Source organism: Numida meleagris, chromosome 5 (assembly GCF_002078875.1).
Source record: "Numida meleagris isolate 19003 breed g44 Domestic line chromosome 5, NumMel1.0, whole genome shotgun sequence".
In the NCBI taxonomy this organism is placed as follows: Eukaryota; Metazoa; Chordata; class Aves; order Galliformes; family Numididae; genus Numida; species Numida meleagris.
Genome location: NC_034413.1, coordinates 69,406,422 through 69,427,173, shown reverse-complemented (window position 1 = coordinate 69,427,173; position 20,752 = coordinate 69,406,422). Strand labels below are relative to the sequence as shown.

General features: G+C 40.3%; 1 protein-coding gene across 7 annotated transcripts in view; it reads right to left on the bottom strand.

Moving 5' to 3' along the window:
* The window catches only part of MBD5 (methyl-CpG binding domain protein 5), a 130,025-nt gene that overhangs the window by 24,392 nt on the left and 84,881 nt on the right, over positions 1–20,752 (bottom strand). For 4 of the 7 annotated variants that reach the window (XM_021398022.1, XM_021398026.1, XM_021398027.1 and 1 more), the window contains exons 6-9: positions 16,389–17,066; positions 11,393–11,495; positions 10,769–10,949; positions 5,423–7,561 (exon numbers count right to left, since the gene is read on the bottom strand). In XM_021398022.1, coding sequence (XP_021253697.1) covers positions 5,423–7,561; positions 10,769–10,949; positions 11,393–11,495; positions 16,389–16,501 — 2,536 coding nt within the window. In that variant the 5' untranslated portion in view covers positions 16,502–17,066. The remainder of the gene's footprint in view (positions 1–5,422; positions 7,562–10,768; positions 10,950–11,392; positions 11,496–16,388; positions 17,067–20,752) is intronic. The other 3 variants (XM_021398024.1, XM_021398023.1, XM_021398025.1) reach the window with 3 other exon arrangements.

Genomic DNA, 20,752 nt, shown 5'->3' with positions numbered 1-20,752 from the left:
ACACATTACAAATGGCACAGAACTGGGACGTGCCCTGAAGATCATATCCCATGCCAATGAAGAAGAGAAGAATGAACACTGGTTTGATTTGAAGGCAGTTTTTCTTTGAATGGTGATCTGATGATCAACAAGGTAATTTCTGATTCTGCCAAGGGAAGACAACCTCCGATGGCTTCACTCTGAACAGCTCCAGCCAACTGTAAGCACGGCAGAAAAAAATCCTCCAGAAGTTCTGGTCCTATCAGGATGAAATCCCAGCAGATGAGGGTAGATGAGAACTAGTGTAACAGTTAACACAGACAAATATTCTGAGCAGCCAGTATGAAAGCCGTGCACTTCCCTGAGATTTCCTAAGTTCAGAAGGGAGGACAGTAAGAGGTGAGATCTGAGCTGAACAGATACAAAGGTCAGACATAACTACCATTACTGTTCACAAAGAACCTAGGTTGTGAAATTTCACTTAGGTGGAGTTGGTATGCTCAGCATGGCCCCTACGAGCACGTTTCAGTGTTTAATAGCCTCAAAAAACGAAGCCATTTATTTCTTCAGTGCTGAATTTACCAGCATTCTGCCACTGGATGTTGTCAATGAACATCTGTCAACAAAGCGAACACCAGAGACTCACAGAATCATCCGGCCTGGAAAAGAACATCAACATCATTGAGTCCAACCATCAACCCCACCCAAACAACTCAGCTCTCCACCTTTTCAGATACTGCCCAAGTACAAATTCCTACAGCAAGTGATACAACTCCTTGGCTATGCCCGTATTTTTTGAAAGAGCAGATGGCAGGGCATTCCCAACAGCTGGAAAACCATCCAGCTTGACTCCCTGACCTGCTGACAAGGCTCTTGGCATGGGCTGAGCCCGGCCCCAGGACGCTCTGCAAGGTACAGCAGAAGCGGCACCACTAGGGCGCACAGTCTGAGCTCTGACCTACTACCACCACAACTTTGTGGTTCTTTGAAATCCAGTACTTCTGCACCTTTCATGAGACATGACTGCAAACCAGAGTGCCACAACCAAGCTCTGGTTTTCTCAGGCTATGCACAGACCCAGGAGCCCCCCCATGGGCATTTCTCTTTTATGTATCCGGGGATCTGCCCAGCTTCTCTTTTCTTCTTTTTTGTTTTGCAACATCACTGATCTGACAGTTTGCATTAAGTCTATTAAATCTTTGAGTCACTGTTTTCCAAGGCAACGTTTCATTCCCAATTATATTACACTAGACTTGACTGCATTAAAATAAATTCAGTTTGAGTGGGATAGAAGCTCCTAACTGATTGGCATTGGTCTTGTGTGCTCCTCTTCAATTAATTGTATCTACTTTCTGTTCTGTAAATTTCACCAATAAAACTTTCCTATTCTGCATCTAAGGAAGAGATATAGTCTCAGCACTTTTTGCCAAATCTGCCCTTTATTTGTCACTGGTAAAGTTTTGGAAGTTTCTCATGTTTCTGATATTTGAGATACCTTATTATCTTTATTCCCTTTAGCTACGGTTAGCTCCCTTATCAGCCATATGTAGCTTTTACTCCCAGGTATTTTTTCACTTGTTTTCCTGCATCCCTTTATAAAAATGGCATTCTTAGGATTTGCAATGCTAAACGTTCAACCCCTGCACACAGATTTCCTACCCACTGAACTCCTGGGCTAACAACAAGAAAAAAATAAATGAAGCAGACTCTACAATAAGATTTATGACACAGTGATGCAGCCCTTCTTACAAAAAGAACAAATACAAAGACTACTTCTGGGAGGCAAAGTGGCTTAACGAATAAATCCTTAAAGCTGCCAAATTAGCAAATTGGATACTACCTTCAGCTTGCATCAGAAGTCTGAGGGCTTGATTCATAATGAGAAATTCAGTGTCAAAGGTTAACAGAAGTACTAACACCACTCATCAGAAAAAGTGAGTCCAGCACCAAGTCTCTTGGCAAACAACTTCTTCCAGAATGAATGGCTGTAAACAATCCATTTGGATTTGATGCTTGCTCCTCATATAGGACCACTGACATAAAATGTTTGCAACCCAAATACTACAGAACCGGTACTGAATTTGTCCTTAAAATTAAGCATAATAGGTTTCCAAGGGCTCGAAATTGGAAAAGTAAAAAAATCTTTCCAATGCATAAATAAAACTGTTAATTTTTATACTTATTCATTTTTAATTCAATCACACTCATACTGAAACCTGGAAACGCCAGGTATTACCTCTGAAAGAAGATGACAAAAGGCAGAATAATAAAATGTGGTCCATGTGATTAAAGTATAACTAAAAGCTTGGGCAATAATCAGCGATTTAATTGTGATTCTCGGTATTTTCTCTCAGGAGCCATTAACTGATTAGTAGCTATTCTGAATACTGGCACAGAAACAGAAAACAGATTCAGCAATTAAAATAGGTAGAAACAAAGCAAAAAAAAAAAAAAAAGCCACAAACTCAAAGATGAATGTATGAATTTCCTGAAAACATCGCACACAGCTAAACTCAGCTTGGACGCATGGCTCCTTCTGCATGCTTGACACTGCTCAACTCCATGCACCACAATTATCAACTTCCTACAGCCTCATACAGAATAATTCATAACATACCTCTTGCCATTTTTGTCACGTTCTATGTAACCGAATGCAGACTGAAACAAACTTTTATTTTTAAAGGTTACTGTTAAAGCAAAATTCTCAACGTTTCCTGCTCATTTCAAGGCAAGAATGCTCCCATTCTACTGCAAATACAGCAAAATGCCCTTATCTGGATTTTCACTGGCTATGGATTGGATTCAGATCTAACGCCTGAGCCACGCACTTCTGCAATGACTCAGGCAGGAGGCTGGATGAAGGACTGTGCAGTTTCAGGGCACTGCCTCTGGGAATAACGCAAAGGCACCGGCTTCTGAAATTTCATCTTTAGAAAAAAAATGGCTCTCAAGGTTTCCAGCCATCACAGATATCAATAAAGATACATAAATAAATGCAGGCTGTATGCGTTTCACAAGCATCAAAGATGAGGAAACAAAACCGATCAGCAGTGAGGAACAGAACCACAGTCTTTGCCTAAGCAGGGTCACTATTTACCATTTGGATAAGAAAAAAAGCGTCAATTTAAGCCCCTGCAATTATACTGCTAGAAATCTAACAGTTATCTCTAAGGTATTAGAAATACCTTTCTTTTCTGCTTTAAGTTTGGCTGTTAGAAAGGTTTCAGGTAAATCCCAAGTTCAGACATGGGGTTATCTACTTACTGCTGATCACCATCCCTGGACGTGTTCAAGAAACAGGTAGATACGGTACTAAGGAACATGGGTTAGTGGGCAATATTGGTGGTTGGTAGATGGTTGGGCTAGATGATTCTAGAGCTCTTTTCCAACCTTATGATTCTACAGTTCTATACATTATTGATGAGAACTGAATTAGCTGCTTATGCTGAAGCCTCTTTCTTCATGGGGGTTAGCCCCAGCTCTCTAAAAGCAGCGTGCAGCTCAGCGCACTTGCACAGATTCGTTCTGTTGCTGTCGTTCCACAGAAGTTTGAGAGCTGACATTGTCTTTTCCTGATACAATAGCATGTGTCTCCTTGGGAGGAATTCAGCTTGCCTGAGGACCAGGACTGGCAAGACAAAGAAAGGCTCTGATTAGCTGCTGCTGATGTGCCATCAGCCAGAAGACAGCTATCATGAGTGGTGCCTGCCACTACTACAGCTAGTGGGGCAAGGCTGTGGCACAGGGCTGGGGTCACAGCCACGGAGCAGGAACAAGATCCCACGTGGGGATGAATTTAGATGCTCAGATGCCCACTTTAACAGCCCTTGTGCAATATTTTATTGGTAACTTTTATACAGTGCAAAACTTCTGTTGATCAGTTCCAGTCTGAACTTCCTGCAGGAATCTTGAACTATTTCAATCCTTTCCCAGGAGACAAATTACTACTGCTCAGCTTCTTGAAGGCAACTGCTGCTGCACAGGCTCTTATCTCACATAGCAGTCTCTTCTGTTCTCTGTAGGGCAATGCAGTCCAGTGTTGCAACAACTTCATAGCTTTCTTCAGCTGCGTGGACAGTGAGAATGCAGGAAAACCCAGACAGCTGATTCCCTCTGACCAAAGAGGTGGAACCCCAAAGAGTTCTTGGAAAAGGGAGTTTCTGGTATGCTGAGTGGGACACAGAACCAAGCTCCTAGGGCAAAATGAGACCTCTGTTCTGTTCGCAACAGCCTTGGAACAGACTAAATACAAGGAAATCTTTGTCAGCATGACAAGGCAAAACAGCCATGCAAGGATTAATGGCTACTTGCTTGAGACACAAACCACTGATATAGCTACAGAAAAAATGCCTTATTTCCCCAGGAATGGAGAGAAACCCTCCAAAGTCATTAGAAACTGTAATTAGCACGATTTTTAAAAGTAACGTTTACATACTTAATTCAAGTCTGTGTTTAAAGAATAAGCTGCCCTCTCAGAGGAAGACCAGGAATACGCATCAGGCTTTCTTGGGTTAAGGACACAGGCAGCTTGCCTGCTTACCATCACTTTCATTTGACCTGATGTAGTTTTGCTGTGATTGCATCAAACCCACACTCTGACAGTTAACCAAGCTGAAATACTGAAGAATCAAATAGTTTTTCTTTCCTGCTTAAGAAATTAACACAGAACCATCCTTCAAAAATTCATGCTTTGTTCAGTCAATAGTAGTTAAATGAAATCAACGTTTTTGAGCTGTCTCCCTTTCACCATTAAAGAGGATGAAGATAGTAACAGCGGCAGACTTGCTTCCTCTCAAAGTCTTCACTGATGAATAAATCAGGAAATCTCGCTACACTCTTCCAACTGCATATACAATTTATTCAACCATTTAATCACCAGCATAGCAAAATTACCATGACAAAGGCAAACACAGACTTGGCAGCCCCTGTTCTGCCTCCAAAAAAGGTTATTTTGAAAACTTTTTATATTTCTAGTATCTGCTCCAATCTCTGACAACACTCGACTATTTAATGCAAGCAGTAAGGAACACCCGTACAGCCTGCACACGAACTACTAGGTTAGCTATAGCCTCCCAGGGTTGAAGTAGCACAGCACGATCCAGAAAAAATTTATTTGGGCAAGAGACGAGAACTGAGGTCTAGGTGTGTACAAAAGTGCACGGATTTTATTTGTGAAGAGCATGTGGAAGTTCGGAAGAGTTGTAACAGGAAGGAGGTCAAGATGATTTTGTTTAGGAAAAGGGAGATATATTTTAATCTACCGATGTTTCTTCTTATTTGTTTTATTTTTGAGCATCTGGATATTAGCATGAAATAGGCATACTTTTCAGACTGGTAAACTCAAATTTAGAAAGTAGATGAGTAAAAGGAACCCATTTCAAAACAGTCACCATATATTTCCAAACAGTCAAACATAGGGGTATCCTTTTAAAAGGAAACATACCTGCTTCAGGACTTGTTTGATTACAGCTGCTAGCAATGCTGTTTGGTATCACTGGAGTGGAGGATGCCTGGATTCTTGACTGAGGTGGGTTCGGATGTAATGAATTTCCTAAAGCCATTCCTGACTGACTGAGCATCCCACAGTTCCCGCTAGCCTGCATCTGATTTATTAAACCCGCGAGATGGTTGGTGGTGGCGGGGCTAGTACCATGGACAAAGTTAGTGTTTGTGTTCTGGCAGTGCATACCTTCCCCTCGTAATGGTAAACTCTGTGCCAGTGAGTTCTGAAGAGTGCCAGAGTTCATACTGGTGTCTGCAAAATGCATCTGGTTACCAGAGCAAGGTAAAACAGTATTTGAGCTCCCACAACTGGTGGTACTATTGCTGCTCATGTGAGAGCTTTGACAACTCATGGACTGAAGTAACTGGGACATAGAGCTGATGGGAAATGAGCTTTGACTTTGCTTTCTTATTAAATCAGATCCAGCTTTGGAAACTCCAGAACTCTCCAACTGAGACTGTCTCAGCAAACTCAACACTGTGGTGGTTGGCTGCTTTCTTTTTCTCAGAGGATCTTTTTGCTGAGACATCAATTTATCTCTCAGTGCTGCTCGACCACTTTGCCCTTCTGTCGTTGGTAGAAGCACATTGGCAGCAGGAGGGAACATGGTATTTAAAGTGCTATGTCCTTCGTTGTTGCCACCGCTGGCAACAGGTCCAGAACTGCTACTGCTGTTATTGTTGTTACCAGCAAGTTTATTTTGATTTGCTAGCTGTGCTTTGGCTGCTGCTGAGAGTAAACTACTTGCTGGAAAAGAGGCAGCATTGTGCTGGTTCAAGATCTGATTTAAAGGCATTCCCAGCAAACCAGGCTGACTCTTCAAAGAACCGCTTCCAGCCGATGCAGTAGAAAAAACTGCATTGTTTGGAGGATTTAATACATTACTCATTCCAGCAATTAATGGGTTAGGGATGTCCTTGTATTGATTAAGTCCATCATGCTTGGTGGAGGGGCTAGATGGCATAGACGGTCTTGGCGACCCTATTGTTGACCGTGGGGACCTGGGAGGAACTTTAATACCAGTACAAGATGACTGCGGTCCTACTGGAGGCAGCAGGAAATTTCCATGATCTGATGATGTGGAAGAAGAACGTGATCTTTGGGGAGAAGCCTCGATCCTTCCAATCCCGGATCCCATCATATGAACTGGGGATGTCACTGGTGAAGGAGACAGGGAAGTAGAAGCTGAATGCTGAACTCTTTGAACATGACTTCCATGGTTCATGTGACCAGGTTTTACAGTTGGCAAAGGAAGGTTACTTGGCAAAGGGACGACAGCAGGAGGCATGCTTACATTCATCACGGGTACCTGAGAGTGGACATTTGAATGGAAAGTAGTTGGGTTAATGATAACAGGATTCTGATTGACTGGTTTGCTAGGAATAGGGTCAAGTATGCCAAGTGGATCCTTTTCTGATGTTAATGGCTTTTTCTGAAGAGCACAAGAAGGCGGTGGAGGAGGTGGAGGTGGACCTTGGGGTGGTTTATGGTGAAACATTGCTCGTGGTATTTCCATACCGCTTGAAAAATTACACATGGGTTTTTTCATTACAGGGCTTTTTGTGGTCAAGGTTGGGGAAAGAGGTATATTAGTCCTTCCAGCCATTGCACAGGATGACTGTATGGGAGAACCATGTAGCATTACTGATGGCGGAGACAGAGGCGTCCTGTTCATATGAATAGGACTTGAGTTGGGTGCTCCATGAAAACTGGGATTGTTCCTTGTGAAAACATCAGGGCTTCCAAGTGGGTCAGTCCTAGGAGAGATTGAGCCGTCTCCATATATCTGTGATCCTGATGAAGCTGGACTGGGCATCCCACCATGACTGCCACGATATGGAGACTTCTGTCCAAGTTCATTACTACCCAATCTCTGCCTAGGATAGACAGAATGAAGTTCTTGTTGCTGGCTTCCAGCCATTTCTTGCACATAAAGCCTACCCATGGCATTAGATGCCCCTATCATCAACTTGAAAGGAGTCTTACATTCTGGCATCACAGAATTTGTAATTCCTTCATGTGATTTATTCCTCATTGATCTTGGAGTTGCTGCTCGAGTAGGAACTACCGGAGTTGCACCTGATATTAAAAACACAACAGTTACTATTTTGAAATCCGGTATCACACATTTCAGTGCACAAATATTGTGTGTGAAATCATTCATAAAAGCCTTTTGGCTAAACTTTCGCTTAAACAGAAGTAATACCTAAATCACCAAACTGTTGCTGGAATGGTGCAGACTACCCTACTGCAGAGCACAGATGAATAGACCACAACTCCATTTCCCATATAAAACCTGAATAAATACAGACAACTTTAGATCTTGTTGTTCTCAGGATTTAAGCACACTTGCTACCCACTTAAAACATATTTCAGCACTGTCCTTTCCAAACTTCAATATATTTACATTTTTTTCTTGCCCTTCTCTAAACATCATCTCCAGTGTCCTACTCCTGCATGTCCAGCATCATCACTTCAGCTACAGCACCAGCTAGAAGAGCTGGCAGGAGGAGCAGTCTATCACTATCACAGCGAAAAGGAACCTCTGGCACCATCTATTGAGTACAGGAGGAACAAGGCCCAAGAAGGGTTTAGGTTAATTTCTCCTCGCTCTAGCGAAAAGAAGTCCTGCCCAACAAGTTGTGCCTGATAAAGATGAATAGGAAAATGCACCCCACTACTTTGACATTGATTTCTATTCAGCAAAACACTTAATTGCATAGATCTGAGAGGATGTGGCTGATCAAGGCAGGGTGCAGCATACCCACTGCTCTGTGTCACTCACTGGCACTGCTGGCACCAAGTTCCAGTCCTCTGAGTAAATCTGTTCCTAGGAACCGCTTTGCTAAAAAGGTGAGTGCATTATACAGTGTCTTGCAGCATTTCACTGAATTAAGGCTTTTGGAAAAAGATTTCTTCACTATCAAGATAATAAATTTAAGAATGGGCTCTATCTCTTATATTTGTTTTCAGGATAAAGATTTGGGGATATGCACACATTTGAACCCCTACGATAAGGAAAAAATTAATTACTGTAAACTTCAGTGTTGAGACTCGACCTTCCAACACACAAAGACCGCTTCCCTTTTCTGCCCATCAGTATCAGTTCTGATTAATAAATAAATATTTCTTCAGTGTTTTACTTTAAGAATACCCTCACAGGCAGCTCCAAGTCTGGTGGACTTTCTGCCAGTTTTACTGCTCTGGGGATTTGTAATTCAGTTTGCAGCGTGAACTCAGTGAAGGAAAATGATTGCATTCTTGGCATGCAGCCCCTAAATATGCAAACTTAAGCTTGAGCAGCGAGCTAAAGAGTTCATGTTCAAATGAATTCAGAGGTACCTCTAAATTCCCCTACATGCAAGGACTCAGTTCCCTTCTTTCCTTCTCTCCGGCCATAGAAGACAGATGGCACTGAGAATCCTGCCTTCATCCTATTTGCTGAACCAGCCACGTCATGACAGAAACATACACGTTATCTTTCTCAAACTATCAACAAAGTCCCATTCCGGGGACAAATCTCAAGACTGAACTGGAACATTAAAATGTACAAGAACCCTCACGTGTAATGCTGGACCTAAACAAATGGACAAACGTGTGCATAAAAGAAACAGTATTTTGTTGACGGAGGCAATTTATTGGGAAATTTTCTTCTTCCTTGAGAGAACAAAATTCTGATCAACGGAGAAGGTAGAAATAAGTAAGAGTCATGTCTTAAATATTTATCTGTTTTCCCCTCCTTCATTTTGCTTTCTTATTTTTTAAATATAAATCTATTTTAAGTACCACAAATAGACAATAATAATAAAAAATTAGTAAGGAAAATGCATAGTAACTTGGGAAATTGTACGGTTCGGTCTAAAAACAAGCCTACGTTACAAAACAATAATTTAAACAAAGATTTAAAAGCATAAATAATTTGAAAGTGCAACAGTACTTGACTATTATGAATATCACCGTTGCCTTAATATTGTCTACACATTTGAAATTTATTATTTATATGTCCATTACGTTTTTCACTTTTATTCAGGCTGCAGAGGGTAATTATCAAGGGTTGTTTCCTTGAAGTTGTAGGCATCACAGCACATAGCCATAATCTTTAAGAGCTCTGTATTAAAAGTAACTTTCCTCCTTTGTCCTAAATGCTTGGATTTGTAAGACTTGCTTCAGACCTTTTCTTGTACTTGTAATCCTCAGAAAATACCTAATTTTCAGTTTAAGTTTCCATGCAACTCTGTTTTTGTAGCTATTTCTATCAGTACTAACTTTGTACCTTAGCTTAAGTAGCTTTGTCTTCTGGTAGTCTTTATTCTCCTGATCTCCTGATGTCCTTATTGACAGCAATTGGTATCCCCTTTCAGTCACAATTTTGCGAGGCTCAGCAAGCTACACACTTTCAGATGACTTTTGTGAAACAGATTCTGCACTTCCCTAACAGAAGAGCCTCTGCTCTATTTAAACTCGAGTGCCTCTAGCAAGAACAGTAGCACAGGAAGGCAGCTAGCACAGAAAGACATTTGTACCTCTCTGTCTCAGAATCACATTGATCTGCACCATACTGCCACCTGGTACTGCTCACAGGCATCTTTGATCAGCTGGTATATCTAGGTCTTCTTTCTCAATAATTTACGGCTAATAGCTTTTTTTTCTCTAGTCCCCAGGTGAGTAACCTTACAATTAACAGGATTTGTTGCTGTAACTTTTCTTTCACTCCAGGTGTCAACGATCCTCCAATTTTCCAAAATGTTTTGATCTTCTTTTGTTTCAAATAATACTCATCAGCTTCATCCATCAACAAAATTACTTGACTTTTGTTGATCTGGATAATTAAAATGCTAATCCAGGTCGGTCTCCCAAAATAATCCTTGAGAAATTACAGTGGAGATTTTTAGTTGTATATTCTGCCTTGCAATACAATTTCCCATTTAGCCAAGTCCTTAGCCACATCCTAATCCCTTTATAATCACTTTATTCAGCTTCCCTAATTTCCCATGTGACAGAATATCAGACATATTACTACGGTTCCAAAAGATGAGAGCTAATGTATTTTCTTTGTCTAGAACAATCTGATATCTTTTCCAAGAAAATCATGCTCTTAGTCTGGGATGACCTGCTTTTTAGATTCATTTTCTCTCTACCTACATCTCTCTAATTACTGCTTCCATTTTTAACTTGAATCTGTTTACTATTGCAATCACAGATATGTAAGGCTTTCGGGGGTGTTTTTGTACAGTAATTATATATGTAAAATTAGTTAGCTAAATGATTTTGCATGCTATTACTCACTTGTTCCACCACCAGGACTAGTTAGAACTAGTGAAGGATGCGGTGCTTCCATGCTTTTATGAAGTGTAGCCACAGCAATAATTTTTCTTTTATGTATGCATAGCTTGGTGACATCTTCATCCGCTTTAACATCTTCAGCAGTTCTCTGCTTCACAGCAGCTCCAGGATCAAAATTAAAGACCTGAGTGTAAAAATTCCAACATTGAAAATAATTACTAAATTACTATTACTATATTCAGGGTTTTTCACTTTCTGGAATTATCAAGGAAACTACATTTCCTAATACCAACTACACCTACATATGTTTGCTCTAAAACACATCGTATGAACCTACCCCCTGCAGCTGGTTAGGAGCTTTCCAGAAACCAACTCCTGCTGAAGCTACCGTGTCTGAATCTCACACATTAACACGTTGCTGTTGATGCTAAGTTGCCAGTTTAATAGGAAAACATTCAATCACCACAAAAATCGAGTCTCCACGCAGGGAGAAGGCAGAGAGGAGATTCATTGAACGGTTTGCATTCTATATGTGATCAGAACAGAATTTAAGTCACGGCACTGCACATCAGCTGACATAGCTGACAAAGATTAAATTACAGACATTGAAAATTATTACTTTTTTACCTTGGGAAGAACAAGAGGACATTCTAGGCCACATTTGCAGGTTCCATCAGTCAGCAAGTAAGTCTTCACCTGCTCCAAGCAGGATAGCAAAGACCCACTGGGACTGTAAAGAAACAGAAATAATAAATTCAAGCTATTTGACGGGTCATGACTTCTATCCTCCATTCTAACAGCTCGCATACACAGAATTTGATACAAACTAAGATTTCATATTTAGTTTCACAGTACTTCTTGCTTTTAAGCCAAGAACTGAGAAGATACTTACCAAAAAGAGTGAAAAAAAGAAGCAACATTTTAATGAAAGATTTTACTACAGAGAAACAAACGTGCAAAGAAAGCAACTGAGATCAGTGATATTTACTACTCACATTACAATTGTGCTTGAAAGCTTTAACTATTGCCTAACAACACTAAGATGAATTTCTCCATCTTCTCTCCTATAAAGGGCAACACACAAGCAGAGGGCAGACCCCACACACCTCCCCCCCCATATCCCCATCCCTGCAGTTCTATCGGGGCACGACAGTCACTTCTACTTTCTAGGACTGGAACCTAATTTAAAAAGAAAAGAAGAAGTATATGAAAACTCATAAAGAAAAGGGAGAATAGTACCACAGCTGTTGTGGCTGGGTCTGTTAGTTGCACAAACAGTGCAGTTTATTCAGCTGTAATTTCAACCTTCCCAGTGAAAGTGAGAAATATTACACTCAGAAGACAGTCCAGGGAGTTTCTGATAAACTGTACTTGGATTTCTCTAGCTCCCACCAGAAAATCATTATCTCCATATCCAAAAATAGGACACTGGAAATTCTGTTATGGCAAAATCACTAATTCATAAGGTGAAAGAAGTTCTCACGTCAGAAGCCTCTAACTTTCACATTGCTCTTTATTACTTCGCCATCCAAACTGTTCATCGGGAAAAGAAAACAACAGTTTGTGAGGACTGGCTGAAACACTGGTCCTTAATGGCAGCTGTAAAAAGCCCTTACTGTAACGAAAACAACTTAAGTGGAAGAGTCTGGATGATGAAAACAGCCAAGAGTCAAAATTCCAAACTATGATGAACTTCCATACTTAAAACCTAATGTATAAACAACTAATTCTGCACAACAAGAACTTAGTCATCTATAAAGCAACATCTGCAAATGTCATTTAAAGTTATGTTAACAATTTCAGTAATTTATTTGCCAGATCTGCCTAGAATGGTTATTTTAGAGAGAATCACTTAGGTCGAATATGTGTGACACTGACATTTGAGGATAAACAAAGTAAAAGGCAATCTAAAAATCTTGGTAGAAGCGTGAAGAAAAATGATTTACAGGCCAGAGAGCCAAACCTTTAGCAACTGATCTCAGCAAGCACGCCAGAGCAGCCATGCTGCACAGGTGAGGTCCTCACCTGGGGGTGCCACGACTTCCCACAGGAGAGCTGCAGACTGGCCATCTGCTCTACAGACTACATCTGCCAACTACACACCACAAGTTCTGTGATGTTTAAGAAGCTCATTTCAAATGGCATCTATGGGAATATGCTCTGGAGTTAGGATGTCATTTTACTTGCAGTGGTTAAAAAAAAAAAAAAAAAGAGGCCTGCTGAGCAGCAAGGACTAAGATCTCGTGCCAGTTTGCTTATCAGTGCTCCTTCGGCCTGGACCACATGAGTTCTCTTTCACAGAATCACACACAGGTGAAAATGCCACAACACAATCACTGATGTGCAGCATCTAAACTTATCCAGAAGCCATGGCTACCAATTGTTTCATAGAACATCCCAAGTTTGTAGGGCCTCCAGAGGCCAATGAGTCCAACCCCCAGCTCCACACAGCCCCACCTGAGCCCTATGGCTGAGAGCAGTGTCCCAGTGCTCCCTGAGCTCCAGCAGCTCGGGGCCGTGCCCACCGGCCTCTGGGGTGCCCTCTAGAACCTGGTAAAGCTATGCCATCAAAGTTCTTTCTAGAAGGAAGTAGTTTTTAGTAACCTTTACGGGTGCACAATTTACTTGGAAACGCAGGTACAGGTGCAAGGAGATAGCGGAGTCTGGAAACAACAGACCCATAAGGTACATACCTACTGCACAGGCCACAGATGGTGTAAAGCAAGCTCTGGATAACTCATGCTTACCAGGAGCACACAGAGCAGCCCACTGAACCTGTGGCATTACAGGATTCATCATATCTGCTGCATGTATATGCACAGTTATTTGTCCACTGAAATACCAAAATGAAGAAAAGGCCCATTTTTTTTTTTTCTGTTTCTGCTGCGTTCCTGGGCAGAAAGAGTGGGCACGTGCAATGAAATCTGGGTATGCAGAACAGCCCTACTGATTCATGTCAGAAATCATGTCTGCTGCAGTTACTAGTAGGACTAGGACTGCATAGCCCTACGTAACTGCAAACCATCTTTTGTGTGAACAAATTTCCTCACGCTTCTGTACTGCAAAGGATAATCTACAGCTTCCTTTGTAAGAAACTATGAAGGTTTTCTTGTCACTCTAGACATCCAGGGGTTTTAAGACTCCAAAGAAATAAGAGAGAACAAATTACATATTTGCATCGGTTACTGACAGTTATGGAATGTCTACCTGCTATTAAAGACCTTTTCTCAGTTTCTTCCATTGATGACTACTCGCATACAGTAACCTGAAGAAGAGATTATCTCCAAGCAGCCCTGTTTTACTAAGAAAGCATTGATACTCTCCGTGCTTTCACCTGGCAATAAAAACTAATTAATAGATTTAACTCAAAGCAACTGTTGACAGCTGACAGAAAAGCATGTAAGCTTTATAAGGAAGCACAAATACAATGAGTCATTATTCAGATGGGATCATCTATTCTTAATATATACACTAATTTTCCTTTGGATAGCTTTTGAGTCAATACTGTTTGACCTTCCTTTCCTTCAATAAACGCTGTGAATATTTTCAGGGTGGTTGTTTCTTCAGAAGCGCCGTGCAGCTCAACAGCAGCTTCTCTAGAGAGTTAAGGGGAAGTTCATCCTTGAAGACGCAGCTAACACCACCAGCAACTGACCTGATCGAGTGCTGCTCACACGCCACGTTGAGCAGGAGGCTGGATTAGATGACATTCATCCCTTCCAACCTTCACTTCCCACTCCATGCCTTTCACCAACTAAGAATGTGGATGAGCAAGTCCCTGAATCAGAATGGCTTACAGAGGAACTCCAGCAAACTAACTATTGGATTAAAGGGAAAGAAAATACACGGACAAAACTTGGAAAGGGGGCAGAAATAATACCAATTTGAGCTTCCTCAAATCGAAAAAGACAACTGGTAAGCTTGATTAACAGAGTCAAGTGGAATAAAAACAGTGTTTCTCATAAGGTGATTCAGGATAGAAATATTAAGAAAGCTCTCACGAACAAAAAAATGCATATACATTAAAAAAAAGGAGACAGAAGAGCAAATAACTATCAGAATTATAAACAAATTTACTAGTTTCTAAGCATGTTTTAAGACCTTTTTGCCCTGCATCTTCCAGCTGTAGAAAATAAAATTCAAAAACAGGTGGGCTCATTAGGCATATAAAAATACCAAAGAATTTTAAGTCCTGATGTCTGGATACAACAATGAAAGGGGAAAAAAAACTCAACAAAACACACCACAAACCAAACAACTCTTTCTTTCATTGATTTTTAACTGAGGCAGAGGCCCAGTAAATTATAGCTATAATGAGAAATACAAGGGGAAGGCCATTTATCTTTGACATGCGTATCACTGACATGGGTTTTGTTTGATTCTGCCAACTGAGAATATAAACAAGAAATCCTGGAATGTATTTGATCTTTTATGGTGGTTTAGTGTGAAATTGGAGTATGCTGAGACTCATTAAAGAATTTCAGATTGTTAATATATAAAAGTGGTTATTTTAATCAGAGAAGAGTGGAATAAGTTTAAGATAGTAATAAATTGATAATCGTTTAGATTAATGTGATGTAAACCTGATGTACCTACATTTTGTTAAAGCTAACTTTGATCTTTTTCCAATAAGATTTAATTTGCAGTACGTTCGTCTGAACACACTCATTTAATAGTAATTTCAATACATTTCTTTGAGACTGCTCCAGGATGAAGCAAAAAATTCTGTAGCCTCGGAAAATAAATAAAATATCTAAAACTTTGGTTTTAGGCTTGCATTCCTGTTGGTTTTTTTCTACATTAGAAATGGGAGGAATCCGTAGAAGTCAGTCCTACCGAGGAAAGTCAGTGATGTTGTGCAAAGAACCTTCATGGGTTTTAAAATGGACTGATCATTTCTACGGCTACTGAGTATAGTTAGACCATTCAATTTCCTTTCAGAAGAGAATAAGTAAACCACAAAAGCGCAACGGAGAACTGGAACATAAACCCCAAAGAGACTGCAAAGAAGAGTTACTGAACTTCAGGATAAAGCTGCATGGCACCACACAAACTGAGCTGAAGGCCTGTTGCTGGCAGAAGAAAGTCCCACTCTATCTTATCTGCCATGAATTGTTTGAATGCCTGGTCATTCCTTTGAACTTCATCAGCAAATGGTCTTACAAAAAGCCGGTGCTGAGCAAGGAAAAGGCAATGAGAGAAATTTCTCATCAATCTCAGGTGTGACCTAAGAAATCCTCTGGCTAGTTTCACTGTAAAAGGCTTCAATAATAGAGGTATTAAGTAAGGTTAAATCTGCTACTGCTCAGCTTTAAAATCCACATGACGATAATAAGTAATAAAGAACTATTCGTGCCTAAAGCAAAATGTATAGTAAGGATATCAAATTTTCAAGACCGAGTAATATTAGATTTGTAATGACAGAGTACGTGCTACAGGCATGCAAATGGCGTAACTCAAGTGGACTCCATTAATATCAACAGAATGAATGATCTAGCACTTCCAAAAGATTAAGCCCTCAAACTCTTTGAGTATAAAAACTAGCCAAGTTACTCGTCTACCACATGTTCTGGCAAAACTACACAATGCAAACAAAAACAGTAACCACTTTAGATAACCATACCTGATATAGAGCACTCCACTTTGGTCCACCCGTCGCTGCCAACCAACGGGAACTTGCACAGCTGGTGGCCCTCCATCCGTGTCCCCTCCGTCACACTCCTTTCCACCATTCATTTTTCTGTTTCTGTTTATGAGTCTTCAAAGATATCAACAGTAAGATGATATCCTTGTACTACATGTCATCATGGCCTCCCAAAGAAGGCCATTCAGTACATCTTTCCCCAAATTGTACAAAGTGCATTGGGAGGCTCCAGCTCAGTTTGAAACCAAGTCCTTAAAAGTGGCCATTTTTGTTAATGAGTCAGTTTCCCATTATAATCCACATTAAATATGCAATGTTTAACTCCTTATATATTCATAAGGACGAACTATATAGATAAAAATTAGTGCTTCCAACTTGGGAAAATCATAATTCACCAATCCTTTGTTACCTGTCAGAAAGGAGAATGGGGAAAAGGAGAATTTCTAGTTCAACAGCATGGTTCCAAGCTTGTTGACTAAGATAACTTGTATTTTGTGAAAGCTCGTCTCATTTTTATAAATATGAGTCAGATCTAATACCTCCAGGTATTATACCCTTTATATGCCACATTCTTTTTGTTTTCTTTTTATCTTCTGTTCATTATCCAAGCTCTCTTCTTGAGTTTCTTTCATGACTTCCTGGCTCCAATAAAACAGCCTGAAAAACACAGACACAGAAAACACATCAGCCCTTTTCTGAAGTCTGTCAGTCCAGTTCAGTAACGCATGAAGAGGAATACAGCTACATCCATTTAAAGAGCTTAGAACCAAAATTTCAAATGTCAATGAAACCATCAAAACATGGTTTAAGATAAAAATACAATCTGGCTAACATATTCTATTTATATGTGGATGCAACTGAACTACGTCTTAAAATCCAAGGCAATGGAACTGCTATTAAATAGTTAAAGTACAGTTTGGGTGAACTAAGGGATGTATCATTTAACTGAATAGTTTCACATATGCTTCTATTCAAAATTATCAACAGATGACTAGCTTTATTAATGCCCTTTAAAAATTGTTTATAAAATGGAACAAATTTAATGTGAAGGAATCTGCTTCTAGGGTTGATAATATCAGTAAAAATGGAAAAATGTTACATTTAGATCAGATCAAAATAATAATTTCATAACAAAAACTAACAAACACTTATATAACAAACAGGAAAAAGTTAGCAACTTTCTTAACCCAAATCTAGTTTTGGAATCTTCATGTTTTTCTGTACTGATCTCAGTATTCCTAGGAAACAAACCTGAGCATCATAAATAGTAACTTCCCCCCAAATTATTATACTGTTTGAGTAGATTTTCATTAGTGTATTTCAGGATTAAACAAAGCGTGGTATTCTTCAAAGAAGTTTTCCAAATAGACAAGACATGATTTCACTTTCAAGACTGGAAGTTTTATTAAGGGAAGACAAACATGGAATATTTTATCTAAATAGTACATACAAGAAATCAATAAAACATAAAAGAAAATGGCACCGATGACTATTGTAGTAATGACAGTAATGGGTTTTATTTGGAATTGCATGTCCATTCTGTCCTATTCCTAAAACTAGTGTTATGCTGACATTTAAAAACACAGTAGACATTACTACAGATCTGACAGATTTTATTAAGAAGAGGTTTTTTGAGATAGAAGTGGAACATTAAGTCCAAGGATCCTACATTTCTACAGCAGCAGTACAAACAACATGATGCATCTACATTTACCAGTAACAGCAGCTTTCCCTCAAGAAGGCTACAGAGACATACAGTCCTCGAAAACACTCTAAGTACAGTACATTCTCTTTAGATGTGCCACCTATAAATGTAAATTTCAAAATGCTAAATAAAAAAAGAAGAATGTTTTCAAACCAATGTGGACTGGGAAGGAGCCAGCTGCACATATCCCTTGGCTGAGGGCTGAAATCTAAAGATTAAAGATTAAGAAGGTAACAGACGACATTTCATCGAAAGCAAGGCAGAATTTAGCTTCAACTTTCAGCATTATTGTTGAATGGTGTACTGGCAGATCTATTACAGGTCTCATGTAAGGCTAAAAAAGGTAAATAATTTCCCTGTTTTTTTATTGAGAATTAACTTTCTGTAATACAGTAAAATCTGAATCAGAAAATACGTATATAAAATACTGGAAGCACATACTGCAGAGAGGGTTGCTAATCCCTTCGCGCAGCCTTACTGTGGCTCATGTTGCTATTTAGGGCAATTACACTGGATCCATTACATGAAAAAAAAACATCACTTTCTTTTTTGCACCAACAGCAAGAGACACTTTGAAGTAACCTTATATTTCTACTGGTTCTACAGTGCCCCGCATCAGCTAACATCCCATTCTATCACCACCGCAATACTTATCAGCTAAACCACTTCTCTGTACTGCGCACAGCTTGAAACAGTACCAAGAGAAGCAAAAGAATTCATGTAGCTGCCTTTTCTGTGGAGAATATTCAAATATTTTTACTCGGTGGAATGGACCGGAATACAATGGCTGCTCCAATCATACACCTTCCATCCAAGTTTATTATTTGCATGACTTTTTCCTGAGAAATATTAGAGGCTAAAAAACTGTAAACTAACACAAAAAGTTGAGCGACGCACAACGTAAAACTGAATCAGGACATATGTACATTATCCCTTTTCCCCCAGGTACAAAAATACTTCAAACAACACACTCATCCTAAGCAGAAAACAGAGAACAATGCTATTCACATTATCAGGGTTTGACCTTCTATCTTGCAATTTACCACGTGCATGTGCAAGTGGGGCTCTGTGAGGACCCGCCGATGTTTCTGTGTGCAATGAATTGTAGGGAAGAAGTCTAAGGCTCTCTGGAAGCTCCGTGCAAGAACACAGCTAATCAGTGCATAACTAGGTTGGTTTTATGCATTTATATGAAAATACTTACAGAAGTGAGATTACTTCACGGTTCTGAAAGGATTGCCTCAAACTGCAGGCAATAAAATATCAAATATGCTGGCTGCCTTGAAAGTAATGCCTCCTATTTATTTCCATGGAAATAAATAGATAATGGATAAAATAGACAATGGATAAAAAGAGCACAATAACACTATTTGATAGAGCAAATTCTCAGCTACAAAACACTATTTTTCAACATAGTCACCACCATTTGCTCTGCATTTTCGCCAGCGATGAACAGGCGGGTGCACGTTGCGCTCATAAAAATCTGCCCCAGTAGAGGTGATCCACTGTTTCACAGCTGCTATGATGGTGTTATGGCAAGGAAAATGTTGCTCATGCTATCCATCTTTCACTGCCCCATACAGATGGAAATCAGAAGGTGCCAAATTTGGACTATACAGTGGGTGTAGCAGGACAGTTCAGCCAAGACTAGCAGTGGTGTCCATGGCCCTCAAGCTGGTATGGGGCCTAGCGTTACTGTGTTGCAGGAGAAAGGCTCTCTTCTACTCTGGCCTGATTACTGGAGGTTCGAGCCTTCAGCTCAGTCAGCGTCATGATGTAATGAGCAGAGCTGATGGTTTGTCCAGGTTCCAGGAAATCCAGAAGAATCACCCATTTCCTATCCCAAAAGGCAGTGCACATCAATTTATCCACTGAAGGCTGCATCTTCAACCTTTTCTCTGATAGGGAATTCACATGCCGCCACTCCACGGACTGCCGTGTTGGACTCTGGCTCCTAGAGGAGACATCCCATCTCATCACTGGTAACAATGCAATCCAGGAAACCTTCACCTTCAGCCTTGTTTAACAGGTCCTGACAAACTTGCATACAGTGTTCTTTCTGTGCTTGGGTGAGCATTTGTGGGACTCACCCGGCAGAAACTTCGCAATATTCCAGCATTGCCACCATCATTTCCAATACACTGAAGCCAATATTCACCTCCGTACACAGTTCCCTGGTCGTAATCCACTGACCCACGCAGATGAGCTGATCAACCGTCCCTGGAGGTGTTCAAGATACATTGAGATGTTGTACTGAGGGACATGGTTTAGTGGAAATGGTGATAGGTGGACAGTCGGACTGGACGATCTTAGAGGTCTTCTCCAACCTTGGTGATTCTATGATTCATTTTGTGGAGTGACAACTATGCATGGACGTCTGGAACACAGTTGGTCTTTCATGCTGCTGTTGCCTCTGCTGAAATGCACCACCCACTGGCGCTAGCATCCACTGCTTGGTCTCCATAAGCATTCAGCAATCATCGATGAATGTCAAGGGGAGCAATTTTTTCTGCACGGAAGAATTCGGTGACACACCGTTGCTTCATACGCATTTCCACATCAGATGTCATTTTGTCAGACTGCCCCTCTACTGCCATTTGTCACACGGCAATAAAATGTAACACAATATTGGAGAGAA